The 16627-nt window shown below is 44.9% G+C and overlaps 1 protein-coding gene across 2 annotated transcripts in view; it reads left to right on the top strand.

The window, feature by feature from the left end:
* The window catches only part of EPB41L4B (erythrocyte membrane protein band 4.1 like 4B), a 574953-nt gene extending 559807 nt beyond the window's left edge, over nt 1-15146 (top strand). The window contains exon 17 of one of the 2 annotated variants that reach the window (XM_063922726.1): nt 12301-15146. In XM_063922726.1, coding sequence (XP_063778796.1) covers nt 12301-12448 — 148 coding nt within the window. In that variant the 3' untranslated portion in view covers nt 12449-15146. The remainder of the gene's footprint in view (nt 1-12300) is intronic. The other variant, XM_063922725.1, reaches the window with a different exon arrangement.
* Nucleotides 15147-16627: the final 1481 nt, after the last annotated feature.

The following is a 16627-nucleotide window of genomic DNA, read 5'->3' as shown; positions in this document are numbered from 1 at the left end:
TGTATGCTTCCAACAAGCTTGGTGCTCCTGCTTCAAAGCAAACAATTGCTCTCTGGATCTGTAACACCATTCAGCAGGCTCATTCTGCGGCTGGATTGCCGCTGCCGAAATCAGTTAAGGCCCATTCCACTAGGAAGGTGGGCTCTTCTTGGGCGGTTGCCCGAGGGGTCTCGGCATTACAGCTTTGCCGAGCGGCTACTTGGTCAGGTTCAAACACTTTTGCAAAGTTCTACAAGTTTGATACCCTGGCTGAGGAGGACCTTGTGTTTGCTCAATCGGTGCTGCAGAGTCATCCGCACTCTCCCGCCCGTTTGGGAGCTGTGGTATAATCCCCATGGTCCTTACAGAGTCCCCAGCATCCACTAGGACGTAAGAGAAAATAAGATTTTACTTACTGATAAATCTATTTCTCGTAGTCCGTAGTGGATGCTGGGCGCCCGTCCCTAGTGCGGACTTCTTCTGCAATACTTGTATATAGTTATTGCTTCAATAAGGGTTGAGTTATGGTTGCATCAGGGTTGGACCTGATGCTCCGTTATTTGTCATACTGTTAACTGGTTGTTATCACTTGTTATATGGTGTGATTGGTGTGGCTGGTATGAATTGTGCCCTGGATTACCAAAATCTTTTCCTTGTACTGCCAGCTCTTCTGGGCACAGTTTATCTAACTGAGGTCTGGAGGAGGGGCATAGAGGGAGGAGCCAGTGGACACCAGAACCTAAATTCTTTCTTAAAGTGCCCATGTCTCCTGCGGAGCCCGTCTATCCCCATGGTCCTTACGGAGTCCCCAGCATCCACTACGGACTACGAGAAATAGATTTACTGGTAAGTAAAATCTTATTATGACACACCAGGAATTAATAATGTTCTTTTAAATTAAGGTGTTCCAAACCTAAGAGGCAAAACCGAGGGTGGAATGGTATACAACTAGGCAATAATGCAAAGTATGTCTAGGTGCCTGGCATTACTGATCTAGCTTCCCAGATTTCCAGCTATGCTGTCAAGAGCATGCCTGGTGTGAGTGAGCCGCCAGGTCCCGTGCAACTCTGCTAACTTTGAGCAGCTTTTTTCCCTGAAAATACATCTTATTCACAACGTAATGTGACTAGGATGCGCAAATATCAAACTAATCAACACAGTCACAGTCTTAACGTGCATTCTAGTCGCATTGTGTTGCAAATAAGACACCTTTTTGGGCAAAAAAAAGTCTCCTGACCTGGCATACCAAGTGGGGCTGTTCAGGAAGACTGCAGCAAAGATGCAGAAGGACACAACTGTACCTAACATAGGATTCGGTATAAAGTAATTCAAAAGAAATACATTGTTAAAAGCTGAACCATGGGTCATGAAGCTGATTCATAGGCACAATACTGTACATTAAGAACACCTGTTATGATGCTTTTTGTCTCTTTGTTACTGTTGTCTACATATTCACTGGCCGATGTGGGAGAGATTTGCGCTGAGCGAACCGCTCAGCACACATCTCTCCCCCCGCTCAGCACAGCGCGGTGTGGGCTGAGCGTGTGTGTGTGGGAGGGGGTGGGGGGGTGCTCATTTCAACCAGCGGGTGAAATGAGCGACCTGCTGGATTGGCCAATCTAGCACCAGCAATAGCGATGCACGGGGCTGCGCATCGCTATCGCTGTGGGGGGTACACACGTAGCGATCATGCTTAAAATGTAAGCAATCTAGTCAGATTGCTTAGATTATCGCTCCGTGAGTACCCCCCTTATTGTAATTATAAAATACTTAAGCTGGCTAAAAAAAATATTTTCTAAAGTTAACTTTGTAAACCTAATTATTAGATGAATTGTGTAAATATTTTCTCATGTTGTCTTCCTTTACTGTTTCTACTTTTTCATATCAAAAACATTGTGTTTTTAAAAAACAAGGACAAAATGCACTATTACATCCTAAACTATTAATGCTGCATCTAATGTGTTAACTATTTGTAAATTAGGTTCTAAAGGTACAAACTAACATGTTGAATGAAGGTGGGTACACACTGGCCGATATATCGGCCGTTCTCTTGAACGGCCGATATATTGTGGGTCCGTCGGCCAGTGTGTACGTCCGATATGTCTGTGAACTCCGTCGTTCACAGACATATCGCGTCGGCCCCTGCAGCACAGCTGACGGCCAGTACACCAATATATTGGCGCATCGCTGTGTTTGTACGGGCGACCAGCCGGCCGCCCATACACATGCTGTGGCAGCCGGCGGTGATTGACAGCTGAACTGGGTGGGCGTGTGTGCACGCCTGCCCAGTTCATGATGTCAGTCTTCGACGGATCGGGCAGTGTGTATGCTCAACACACTGCCCGATCCGTCCATAGATATATCTGCCGATCAATTGATCGGCAGATATATCTATCAGTGTGTACCCACCTTTAGCCTCGGTACTTACCATGGACTTGTTGCAGTGTTTGAAGCTATTTTACTGCAGCCCACAGGATGCTCTAAAGCAGGTTTCTCTTTGCATCCTTCTGAGGTGCGAAAAGAAATCAGTGGTAAGTAGGGCTTTTTGCCTTACTGCTGCAAGTCCGTTAACCAATAGCTCCGGGCACTTAATCTGGAATCTGTGAGTTGACGCACATTAGCTGTGGGTTTACTGTTGGATTTAATGGGCTTAAATTTGAATAGCTCTAGACATTAAAGATACAGTGTCCTACTGCAGTAAGCTCCGTGGCTAATTGAATATGTCCCATAATGTATGCTTCTTGTAATGCATGGGTTTTTGACCTGCGCCCTCCAGCTGCTGTGGAACTACATATCCTAGCTTGCCCTGCCCCAGTTTTGGTATTAAGGCATGTTAAAACTGTGACAGGGCATTCTGGGATGTGTAGTTCCACAGCAGCAGGAGGGCCACAGGTTGAAGACCCATGTAATCTAATGCATGTATGAATAAAAATTTAGATATGTGATAGATTTTGTTTCATTTAAATTATGAGAATACATTTTAAGTGATCACTTATATCCTAAAAGTGCGCAGTTGTCAGTAAAAGGAAGTCAACACTATAAAACTTATATGCCCCAAATATTAAAGTAATGTGTTGCTAAGTTTAAAAAAAATAAACTTTTCTGCTGTCTTCATGGAAAAATAGACATTTTATGATGATTATTAAACTTGTCAGTGTCTTGTCTGTGTGTGCTGGAGCTGTTGACTGACATCTTTAAAATGGCAATACAAAAAATAATACAGTAGCTCTATCCCTCCCTTATTTTTTGCAACAAAGCTGGCTGGCAGCCTAGGCTATTGTTTTGTTTTTTAGTGTTGCAACTTTATGCAAACAGTTGAGCCCTGCAGAGAAACCGAGGAACAGAAATGTGGCAGTTTAGTCTTAGTTAAACTTATGGTGTGTACACACAGTGAGATTTTTTCTTTCGATTTTGACTATATAGTCAAAATCGTAAGAAAAGTTAGTGCAGATCGCTAGGTGAAAGTCACCTTGCGATCCCGATTCGATGCCGATGTTCGGTCCCGCGTGGTCGGCATCGCAAGAATAGATAGACTGTGCAAGCAAGTCAATTTTGACTATCTGCATTCGTTTTACAAGTTCATGTGCTATTAAAGCCTATTAAGCACAATGTAATGATGATCGACCTAAAAAGAACACAAGTGAATGAAATCATGCAGGCTATGAAAATACTTTGTCTGATAATGTATTAATTGTAGCATTCTATGGTAGCATTCATGAGCGATTATAGTCAGTGTTTATATGGAGGACATCTTTGGGAGTGTGAGAATCAGGGTTGGAAAAAAAACAGGTTTAAAAAAAAAAAGAAAAAAATTAGTTTTTTGTTTAAACCGTTTTGTTTTGGGTTTTGTTAAACCAATATTTTTTTGCATTAATGTCTTAATGGAAAAAAAAATTGAATCATGTATTAGAAACCTCGGTCAACCATGTTTTAATGCTTTCTAACATTAATAATGTTATTAAGCTTTGATTTGATTTATTTTACGTATTTCAATAAAACCAAAGTTTTACTGCTTATTATTCCTATTACATCTGAATATATGTAGATATATGTAAACATATTAATACATACAAAGTACACTCGTAGCTAGATGAAATTGAAAATAAGAACAAGTTAATATTAAGCATTAGTCTTATTATAATTAAATAATTCTGAATGGGAATACAAAATGGATAAATGCAAAAGCACTTTTCAGGAAAACAAACACACACACACACACACACACACACACACACACTAAGGAGGAGTTAAGCACTGAGAATTGAGAATTCATTTTAGACACTTTATAAACAAAAATGAGACACTCCTTGTATGTTGTCCTCATTTTGTGACTCCTATGGCCATATGCATCACTTGTAAAACAGCCACACACAAAAAAAAAAAAAACCAGCTTGCTATCAGGAAATATGGATTAGGACAAAATAATGGAATGATTTTTTTAAATTTTTTTAGATGTCATTTATATTGTCAATTCTATCGCCATTCTTATATCTTTCTAAACATGAGAATACTGCTATATGCCATGTACTGTATTTGATCTCTGTTTAATTTATGATTTCTACATATTGTGGTTTTTGGTGGCAATTGCTTTCCAGAACGTATTTTGATTATTTGCAAAGTAGTTAAATAGTTGCCAGGCAAGAGCGTGCTCTGGGATTCTGTGCAATGCCTCCCTGCTAACAAAAACTACACATTCTACCCTCATGCAACAATCTTTGATTGTTCTAACAAAGTTGCAGGCACTCACAGTGTTTGTTCTACACATTTACATGTCATTAACTGTGGCAAGGTTGATCAAAAGGGAATATATATATTTCTGCTGCGGGGTACACTGGGCTCCACAAGGATTAACATTGTGGTGTAGAGTAGGATCTTGATCCGAGGCACCAACAGGCTCAAAGCTTTTGACTGTTCCCAAGATGCTCAGCGCCGCCTCCTCTATAACCCTGCCTCCATGCACAGGGAGCTCAGTTTGTAAGTTGGTGCCATGCAGTAGCAGGCACATAACAGGAGGGCTGCTTTTTGCAGCCTATTGATAGCTTTATTTGAAGAAATCTGAAGAAGAATACTTTTACAAGACTTCAGGGCTGCAGTGTGTAAAGTCACAGAGCCTTTTCTGACTGCAGCTCCATCACCCCCAGCGGCGCTGTATACTCCCGCACCCTGGTTGCCGGGTCACTGCAGCGGAGGCTCCGGTTCTTTCCAGTAGTCAGTCACATACACCAATGTCCTCCTGGATGGCGTGGCCGCAGGTACGGGGGAGGTAAGGGATCTATTTGGCCACACTTCACCACGATCCAGCGCGGCCGTGAGAGGCATGCACGCTGGTGTGGACACTGTTACTGGGCAGCCGCTCCACTAGCCACCAGGGACATTGGGTACAGATTTGGGGGTTTCTGCTACCATTAACCCCATTTTCAAAGCCCACAGCTCCCGGTGGGGATGCCAGCAGGGGGAGAGGGCCTAGCCTGTAGCCCCTCCCCCAACCCCAGGGTGCCATTTCTGTGAATGCTCCCGCCCTGGAGCTGCATATATCTCCCTCACTCCCTGTCAGCAGCCATTGCAAACGGAGCTCAGCTGTTCCTCCTCTGTAAAGCCTCCTGATCGCCAGCGCTGTGCATTTTACAGGACACTTCAGAATTCTACCTGTTAGTTAAGAAAGAGTGCATACATTCAGGATTGTGTGGTACAAATGCCCTGTGATATACATCCAGTATCTACTGTGCTTTGTTATATCTATTGTTGACACATATAGCTTTACTGAGTAGTACAGTGCAGTTTTTTGGTGCATAATCTCTGCATGGTACTCTTGTGACTATATATGTGTGTGTGCATGTAGCTGCTGCGTGGTTGCCATATCGGGTATTTAACTCAGCCTACTACTCCTATATTCCATAACCTGAGGGGGCTAAATGTATCAGGTTTTTTGTATAATTTAGGTTTTTCACAAGTTATACTTGCTGTGTATTTTTCCTTGTGATTTATAGTCACCATATATCTCTTGGATTCCCGGTTTGTACTGGCACAGTCACACTTCACTTGGAGTTCTTGCTAGGTATATCGCTGCTAAGTATTGTACCAGGTCGCCCAATATTGTGCTTACTGTTATGTCGGCTACACGAGGCGACGGAGCTTCTCCCACTTTGCGTGGTGGTGATGCCACAGACATTTTGGAGGATAATATGGCAGCAGAGAGTTCAGGTTCAGGGTTTTTTTTACCCCCCAGTGGGTCTGTAGCACCGGTGGGCAACTAATGACCCACCTTCGGCTACCTTTTCCACGCTGTTAAAAATGCTTGTAACTAAATTGGTGCCCCCTGTGGGACCACCTGTGCCAATGCAGCAGTTTATGGTCCCTGCTATTAATCCGCCATGGGCAGATCAGATCTCAACTCAGTTACAGCATTTGAACCGGTCACTGACTAAATCTAAGTGTCACTCTCGCCCACCTAAGACTAAGTCATCTTCTAAATGGGCCATTACCTCCTCCCAATCCTCTGCTATCCCAGACACGTCCTCTGATGAGGACGGCGCATATACTGATCCCATAGACACTGACACAGATGTTTCTGATGGAGAAGGGAAGTCTTTTGTGGATGCGTCGTATTTGATTGAAGCAATTAGGCTCATTCTTCAGGTGTCTGATGATCCTGAGGCTGTCTCTAAGAAACCGGATAGGTTTAAACGTAAGAAGGTGGTTAAACAAGTTTTAACTCATTCTGAACACCAGGTTGACATACGTCAGGAATCCTGGGAAAATCCAGGGACAAAATTCACACCGAATAAGAGACTGTTGGCTCGCTATCCTCTCTGCAGAGATATGTAATAATTGGGAAACTCCTCTGCCTGTAGATTCTCATGTGGCGCATATGGTTGTTTCCTCTGCTCTGCCAGTAACTACCATCACCTCTCTGAAGGAACGGACAGATAGACGTGTGGAGGGTTGTTTGAAAGTGATTTATACCCTAACGGGGGCTGTGCATATGCCAACCATTGCAGCAACATAGGCTGCTGAAGCTGTTGAGGCGTGGGCTCAGGAGCTTGAGGCGGGACTGCCTTCCAACGCATCTGAGCATGCTCTACAATGTCTCTCATATATTACCATGGCTTCTCTGTACCTTAAGGAGGCGGCCTCCAATGCCGGCGTGCTCACGTCCAAGGCTGCTACTACGTACGTCTTGGCCAGACGTATCCTTTGGTTGAGATCCTGGTCGGTGGATATGGATTCCAAGAAAACCCTGGAGGTGCTTCCTTTCAAGGGAGACATTCTCTTTGGAGAAGACCTCAATAAGATTGTGGCTGATCTGGCTACTGCTAAAACAGCTTGCCTACCTAGTACGGCTCCTTCCGCACAGAAGGCTAAAAGTACTTTCCCTCTGCCCTTTTGTCCTCCAGGATAAAGCAAAAGGTCAAGCATACCCAAAGCAAGCTCGTGCTTCCAGACCTGCCAAGCCCAGACCGAAGTGTGCCTGGGCCGCCCGTCAGCCAGCTTCCAAAACTGACAAGCCTGCCACATGACGGGGCGGGCCTCACTCTGGGGATCCCAGGGTGGGGGGCTGACTTCTAGGTTTTGCTCAGGAATGATTGAAGACCACTTAATATACCTGGATGAGGGAAGTCGTCGCTCGAGGTTACGCCATACCCTTCAAGAATCGCCCCCCTCATCGATTTTGCCTGACAGATGTGCCTCTGGATCCGGAAAAAGCAAACACTTTGCACTCGGTGGTACATTCCCTCCTGACCACAGGAGTGGTAGTACAGGTGCCTCTGGATGCCTACCTACATATTCCTAATGCGGTATCTCATCAGTAGTACCCGAGGTTTGCGGTGGGCAACCTTCATTACTAATTTTGGGCGTTATCCTTCGGTTTGACAACGGCTCCCCGTGTTTTCACCAAAGTTATGGCGGTCATGACGGCTACACTCCGACGTCAAGGAGTCAGGATCCTACCGTACTTGGACGATTTGTTGATCCTGGCAAATTCCCCAGAACTTTTCCTGTGTCAACTCGATGTGATGGTCCAGTGCATGAAAGCCCACGGGTGGCTGATCAACTGGAAGAAATCCTCACTGATTCCTGCTCGGAGCATGTTACATCTGGGAGCGTTATTGGACACTCTCAACCAACGGTTGTTCTTGTCTCAGGAGAAAGTCCTGAAGCTTCAGGATAGGATTCGATGCTTCCTATCTCGTCCGCAAGTGTCGATACATTCGGCAATGCAAGTGCTGGGTCTCATGGTGTCTGCTTTCGACATGGTGGAGTATGCTCAATTCCACTCTCACCCTCTGCAGGAGTTAATTCTGACCAAGTGGGACAGCCTGCCTCACCGGATCAGATCTCACATGATCTCATTGTCTCCGGAGGTCCGCCTGTCACTGAGCTGGTGGATTCAGGACCAACAATTGAGCAGGGGCCGTCCCTTCTGGATATCCAACTGGGTCCTTCTGACGACGGATGCCAGTCTGAGAGGTTGGGGTGCGGTGTTGGAACAACACTCTCTTCAGGGTCGGGGGACCAAGGAGGAGTCTCTGCTCCCGATCAATATTCTGGAACTGCGGGCAGTGTTCAATGCGTTGACAATGGCTCAGCATCTAATAGAGAACAGACCTGTTCAAGTACAGTCGGACAACGCCACCACGGTGGCGTACATAAATCATCAAGGCGGCACTCGAAGCCGCATGCAAATGAGGGAAGTATCACGGATTCTTCAGTGGCAATGTTCATTCCGGGCATCCTGAACTGAGAAGCGGACTATCTCAGTCGTCAGGACGTACACTCCGGAGAGTGGAGCCTCCATCCGGAGGTGTTTCAACTTCTTGTGGATACGTGGAGTCTTCCAGATGTGGATCTGATGGCGTCTCGACACAATCACAAGGTTCCGGTCTTCGGAGCAAGGACAAGGGACATCCTCATCCTGCGTTTGTGGATGCTCTGGCAATTCCATGAAACTTTCAGCTACCGTATGTGTTCTCTCCGGTGTCACTCCTGCCCAGAGTAATACGGAAATTCAAGCAAGGAGGAGGAAACCTGCTTCTGGTCGCTCCAGCGTGGCCCAGACGGCACTGGTTCTCCGATCTACTGAGTCTCTTGTTGGATTGTCCCCTTCTACTTCCACAACGACCAGACCTCCTCGTTCAGGGCCCTTGTCTTTACCAGGATTTGCCCGTCTGGCTTTGACAGCATGGCTCTTGAAGCTTCCGTCCTGAGGGCCAAGGGTTTTTCTGAGGCGGTCGTTCAAACTATGTTGAAGGCCCATAAACCAGCTTCTGCTCGGATCTACCATAGGGTCTGGAATGTTTACTTTACTTGGTGTGCCTCTCACAATCATGACATTTTCAAGTTTAGTACGGCCAAACTATTGGCCTTTCTACAACAGGGCCTGAACTTAGGCCTGCTCCTGGCCTCCCTCAAGGTTCACATCTCTGCCTTGGTTAGGTTTCAGAGAAAAATTGGTACCCTACCTGATGTCCATACATTCACTCAGGGTGTGTTGCGTATTCAGCCTCCTTATGTGCCACCTGTGGCCCCTTGGGACTTGTCGGTGGTTTTGGAGGCCTTGCAGGAGTCTCCATTTGAGCCTCTTGCCTCCGCTGACCTTAAGTGGCTTTCCCTTAAGGTCCTATTCTTGCTGGCGATTGCTTCAGCTAGAAGGGTCTCGGACTTGGTTGCCTTATCCTGTAAGTGACCCTCTGGGAATACTGGGTACTGTAGTATTAAGGAATATACCTTCCGCTGACCAGTAAATTCCATCCTAAACATTATTGCAGTATATTTACCTAAGCTGGCCAGTCCGGTGGGAGTCCGGATTCTTTAAATCCGGTTTTTCTTGAATCTCTCTTATGAATATACAGGTGTATATCAATTCATAAGTTGATCGAGATAACAAGAATTTCTATACTTTCGCTCTCAGACGAACGTCAAACATTAATGCTCGCTCACAACCAGTGGGTGTGCTGTTAAATTTTCTGCCACCTACTTTACATCCAGTAAGTGACATATCACCATATTGTTATTTAATACTTGTTTTAACCTTTTTTGCGGTTATATACAGCAATAGTTTTGAAATTTTATTGTCTTTTCGTCTGTCTAAAGTAATAAAAGTTAAGTTTTATTTATTTTTGCACATACACTGTACAAGTACTATCATTTCACCAATTAGTCAATCAATAACAAAGTGTGCCCCAGTGAGACACAAAAGTAGTCCTCTTTTTTTGCTTCTTTGCAAAACAACCCTCCAATAGTTAGTCCTGAACTAATGTCCGGGAGCACCGCCAACCCTACTCTACCCTAAAAGCCTTACTGGCAAAGTTGGTAGATTTATGTTGGTTCATTATTATTATTATTATTTTATTTTTGCCTCATACGGTATAAAAATTGTATGACATTTATTCATTTATTTTACAATCTGGCCCTGTGCAGATTCCAAAAAAAAACCACCCATTATTATCCTGTAAGTCTCCATATTTGATTTTTCACCGTGACCGGGCGGTTCTTAGAACGCCGCCAGGTTATTTACCTAAGGTGGTGTCTTCCTTTCACCTTAACCAGGAGAATGTGGTTCCGGACTTTAATTCTCCTGAGTTGTCTTCCAAAGAGCGGTCTTGGATGTGGTACAGGCTCTCCGTATCTATGTGAAGAGATTTTCCTCCATTAGGTAATCTGATTCTCTTTTTGTATTGTTTGGTTTTCACAAACGTGGCTGGCCTGCCTCCAAGCAGACTTTGGCCAGATGGATTAGAATGGTGATTGCACATGCTTATGTACAGGTTGGTCGTCCGGTTCCTGCTACCATTAAAGCCCATTTTTCTCGGTCGGTTGGACCTTCTTGGGTGGCCCACTGTGGTGCGACCTTTGAATAATTGTGCAAGGCGACAACGTGGTACTCAGGGAACACGTTTATGAGGTTCTATGCCTTCGATACCTCCGCCTCCCAGGATGCCGGGTTCATGTGCCCGCTACAGTGTGTCCCCTCCCATAAGGAATTGCTTTAGGACATTCCCCAATGTGAATCCTTGCGGAGCACAGTATACCCCGCAGCAGAAAACGAGATTTATGGTAAGAACTTACCGTTGTTAAATCTTTCTGCGAGGTACACTGGGCTCCACAAGGTGCCCACCCTGACGCACTTAGCTTCTTTGGGTTGGTATTGGCATAGCCGCTGACCCACTCTCCTGTGGTGAGTGTGTGGTGTAATTGGCTACGATCGATTGTTGTCTCTGGTACCTGCTGCTGCGTTGGGCCGGTTAACAAAACTGAGCTCCCTGTGCATGGAGGCGGGGTTATTGAGGAGGTGGCACTGTGCATCTTGGGAACAGTCAAATGCTTTGAGCCTGTTGGTGCCTCGAATCAAGAGCCTACTCTACACCCCAATGTGAATCCTTGTGTAGCCCAGTGTACCTCGCAGAAAGAGATTTAACAACGGTTAGTTCTTACCATAAATCTCGTTTTTTTGTTTCGGCAAAGCTGAACTAAAGCCTTACCTACCACTCAGAGCAATTCAATGTCAATTACTTTTTTTTTCCATCTTCCCTTAATTTCTCTGTGGGTAATTACAGTTTGAGTTGTCCACCATTTGCATGTTTCTGCATACATTATACATGTGGTGTTTTTCCATCTTTCATATATACAGCTAGCTTAATGACATATCCATTACAAATCTGCACAATCTACACTTGTGTATGTCATGTATTCATTAAATGTATTTCTTTTCATTTTAGCTTTTGGTGGAATTCAGGAAATTATGCTATACAAACCTATGGTCCCAAAATATGTTCTGAAAGTCTGATAAAGTTCCCTTTGCTACACAGTGATGTTAATTACCTCTGGCATTTGTACAAAGCAGTGTTTTCCAACCTCTGTGCTCAAGGCACACTAACAGTTCAGGTTTGCCCGTACTTGATTGAGCACATACGGTTAAATCAGAATAACTGAGGTACTATTTAAGTCACCTGTGCTCAAGTATAGCTATCCTTAATACCTGTACTGTGGGTGTGCCTTCAGGACTGAGGTTGGGAAAAACTGGTATAGAGCATTGGGACGTTGTGAACACCTTTGCCTACTGAAAAGTACATTGCTAGTAAGAAGATGGAGAGCTTCACTGGACTGATAGAGCCTCTGGGAGAAAATTATTTGGATTAAAGGGCACACTAGAAGTATTGTGAAGTAGAACAGAGTTACGGTCACAACTAATTAGACTCCACCCAAATGAACGTGGTTTTGTTAGGGTGGAGATGATAAACTTGTTTATCATTAATCATATTTATACATTTTGTTTTGAATGGTTTCATCTGTCACTAATCATTAACTGTGCAAATGCTGCAGGCCATCCTCTCATGACGACAGGGCACTATGGAAACCAGCTTCCGGTGGAGATGGGAGAAACACACGATACATTCAGGATCAGAACCAGAAGAATTTGGTTGAAATTCAAAGCATTATGTATCAAGACAAACTTATGACAACTCTTTGAGAATCACAGACTAATTTCATCCATCACAGATATCCATTGCATTCATGAAGTCATCTGTCTGTCCATCTGTATCCAAGTATTGCTTAATGCAAAAATCACATAGAGCCTAAGCTATCAGGATTGATCTCTAAGATAGCAAAATATTCACGTCTCATATTGAATGTATACTCTCCCACAATTGCACTTTGGACAAATCTTATAAATCTATTCACATGCTACATTTGAAAAGATAAATGGATGGGTGTAGAAACAGTGGCATTGAATTTAAACGAATATGTCTATTGCTATGGACTATCATGAGCAATATTTAAACTATTTACGTTTGGTGGATATATTTTCATATGTACTTCTGTAATGGCTGACACAAAGATGTGGGGTTTGCTGTTTCTTAGGCCAACATATGATCTTTACCATCAATCAATAAAATGTAGAGTGCAAATAAACCAAAATTCATCTCTTCCATTCTACAAAAAAGTGCCTTTTGGCGTTAACTCTTCATTGCTATTGATTTAATTTACTCATCATGGAATAATTATATATATATATATATATATATATATATATATTATGTATTATAGCTAAAGTGGGTAATGTAGACGTTATTTATATAACCTTACATTCACCAAAAAAGGGAATAAAATATAATATTGAATATTACTTTTCAGACTATTTATAATATAATCCTCTCCACAGATATATCCATTAGAGGCAGGATCAATATGGGTGGATCTGTGGGCAATGTGTGTCTATGGCAGGGGTGGGCAGTTATTTCAGCTGGGGGGCCGCTTAACACTTCCAGTGAATAGTCGAGGGCCACACACAAAATATCTTGTAAATCGGGTCTGAACTGCGCATGCACCGCTGTCCCTACCCCTCTTCCCCTGAACCTATATAGCAGTCCCTACCCCCCTTCCCTGAACCTATATAGCACAGTGGAAGGTGATCCGCTGCCTGATCCCCGCTGCCCGTGCTTCACGGAGTCGCTGCTGCTGCTCGGAGTCACTGCTGCTGTCCGCTCCTCAGAGTCATTGCTGCTGTCCGCCACTCCTGCTGTGGCTCCGCCCCCCGTGCCACCCAGAGCATGAAATTACAGAGGAAATCCCGGTCAGCAGACCCTGTGACGTGACCAGGATTTCTTCAGCGGCGCCGCGTCTGGCAGCAGTGTAGCGCAATGACAAGCGGCTCAGCAGTCGGGCCGCTTGTCATTGCACACTGATGGGAGACAGCGGGACAGGCAGGATCGGTTCACGCGCCGCATCTTGCCCACCCCTGGTCTATGGTGGAGATGTATCAAACCTTAGAGAGAGTCAACCAAACCGCTTCTAATTGTCATTTTTGAAATACAGCCTGTAAAATGACAAAAGCTGTTTGGTTGATACTTTATCTCTCTTTGGGGAAGATGTACTAAGTCTTGGAGAGAGATAAAGTGGACGGAGATAAAGTACCAGCCAATCAGCTCCGAACTGCCATGTTAAAGTCTGTTTTTAAAAAATGGCAATTAGGAGCTGATTTACTAGCAGTTTATTTCTCTGCACTTATCGCTCTCCAAGGCTTAGTACATATGCCCATCAATCTCCAAGATTTGATACATATCCCCCTATCTATGCCTTAATTAGATTTGAATACATTTCTAGCAGGGTTATTGAAACAGAATATTCAGTTTTTCTTCATAATGAAGCCCCACTCCAGCCCTACACTAAATATCACTTTGATGCTGCTTGTATCACTTGTTTTATCCTAAGGAGCTCTGCATGTAGCTACATTGTCTGCCTGGACTGCACTGTGGACCTGATTCTGATTTGGGAATAACGTATGAAAATGCAAGTAACTGTAGTACCTGAGCAAAACCATGCTGCAATGCAAGGGGTACATGTACATACAATGTGGGGTAAATACTAGCTGCTTTTGCATGTAGCCCACAAATACTAGATAGCTTTATTTTACAGTGCAATTTAGAATTTCATTTGGACACACCTCATCAGTACAACATGGATTTGACAAGGTGCACAATTATACCCCATTACACTGCCTGCTTTTAACACTGGTTTTTGCACATGAGTGTGCATAACCCATGTTGCTGCGCGGTGTAAAAGGATCCAGTTGGAATAATCCAGGTTGAGTATTCCAACACTTGTTTAACCCGGGAAGCTGTACTGTGTAAACTGGAGCCAGATCGCATTGACCCGGCTCCCGTTCACAGTGAATAGACAGTCGGTGCTTGGAGATCATGTGATCTCCAAGTGCTGCCCTTCCCCCTCCTGCGCCGCGTCGCCACTGACTTCACCAACCCGCCAATATGTCAGGTTGGATTCAGCAGTGGGAAAGGGGCCTGAGGCTGGTGGCGCCCGGGAAGCACCCATGTCAGGCTTCCGGATGCGACCCGCCATATTCTGTGTAAGAGAGGTATAACTTGCTCCTTCCTAATTTAGTCTCAAATCTGAATCAAACTGTGTTACTATCACACAAGCACTGCGCTATACATGAGCTGCCTGCAATGCCTATGTTACAAAACCTTACTTGCATGTTATGTATTGGAAACTGAATAGATGTCATACACGCACATAAAGTGTCCTTACAATTCACTTGAGACTATGATAAAATTTAATTTCTGACCATGTCCATAAAACGTGTTCTTTTTATATGTTGATCATTTTAATATATTTAAAGGCTTTTCTCTGACGTCCTAGTGGATGCTGGGAACTCCGTAAGGACCATGGGGAATAGCGGCTCCGCAGGAGACTGGGCACAAAAGTAAAAGCTTTAGGACTACCTGGTGTGCACTGGCTCCTCCCCCTATGACCCTCCTCCAAGCCTCAGTTAGATTTTTGTGCCCGGCCGAGAAGGGTGCACACTAGGGGCTCTCCTGAGCTTCTTAGTGAAAGTTTAGTTTTAGGTTTTTATTTTCAGTGAGACCTGCTGGCAACAGGCTCACTGCATCGAGGGACTAAGGGGAGAAGAAGCGAACTCACCTGCGTGCAGAGTGGATTGGGCTTCTTAGGCTACTGGACACCATTAGCTCCAGAGGGACCGAACACAGGCCCAGCCTCGGAGCTCGGTCCCAGAGCCGCGCCGCCGGCCCCCTTACAGAGCCAGAAGCAAGAAGAGGTCCGGAAAAATCGGCGGCAGAAGACATCAGTCTTCAACAAGGTAGCGCACAGCACTGCAGCTGTGCGCCATTGTTACTCAGGCACACTTCACACTCCGGTCACTGAGGGTGCAGGGCGCTAGGGGGGGGCGCCCTGAGCAGCAATGTAAAACACCTTGGCTGGCATAAATACACCACATATAACCCCCAGGGCTATATGGATGTATTTTAACCCCTGCCAGAACTCACCATAAAAGCGGGAGAAAAGGCCGCCGAGAAGGGGGCGGAGCCTATCTCCTCAGCACACGGGCGCCATTTTCCATCACAGCTCCGCTGGAAGGACGTCTCCCTGACTCTCCCCTGCAGTCCTGCACTACAGAAAAGGGTAAAAAAGAGAGGGGGGCACTAATTTGGCGCAGTTTTGATACTAACAGCAGCTATAAAGGGAAAAGCACATTTTATAGTGGTATTCCTGTATATATATATAGCGCTCTGGTGTGTGCTGGCATACTCTCCCTCTGTCTCCCCAAAGGGCTAATGGGGTCCTGTCCTCTATCAGAGCATTCCCTGTGTGTGTGCGGTGTGTCGGTACGATTGTGTCGACATGTTTGAGGAGGAAAATGAGATGGAGGCGGAGCAATTGCCTATTATACAGTTGTCACCCCCTAGGGAGTCGACACCTGAGTGGATGAGCTTATGGAAGGAATTGCGTGACAGTGTCAGCTCTTTACGACAGACTGTTGACGACATGAGACAGCCGGCTACTCAGCTTGTGCCTGTCCAGGGGTCTCAAACGCCATCAGGGGCTTTAAAACGCCCGTTACCTCAAATGGCAGACACAGACACGGATACTGACTCCAGTGTCGATGATGAGGAGACAAACGTGACTTCCACTAGGGCCACACGTTACATTATTGAAGCAATGAAAAATGTATTGCATATCTCTGATAATACAAGTACCACTAAAAAGGGTATTATGTTTGGTGAGAAAAAACTGCCTGTAGTTTTTCCTGTATCCGAGGAATTAAATGAAGTGTGTGATGAGGCGTGGGTTTCCCCCGATAAAAAACTGATAATTCCTAAAAGGTTATTGG

Source organism: Pseudophryne corroboree, chromosome 5 (genome assembly GCF_028390025.1).
Source record: "Pseudophryne corroboree isolate aPseCor3 chromosome 5, aPseCor3.hap2, whole genome shotgun sequence".
In the NCBI taxonomy this organism is placed as follows: domain Eukaryota; kingdom Metazoa; phylum Chordata; class Amphibia; order Anura; family Myobatrachidae; genus Pseudophryne; species Pseudophryne corroboree.
Note: the sequence above shows the minus strand (reverse complement) of the source record. Positions and strands in the feature narration are given on the sequence as shown.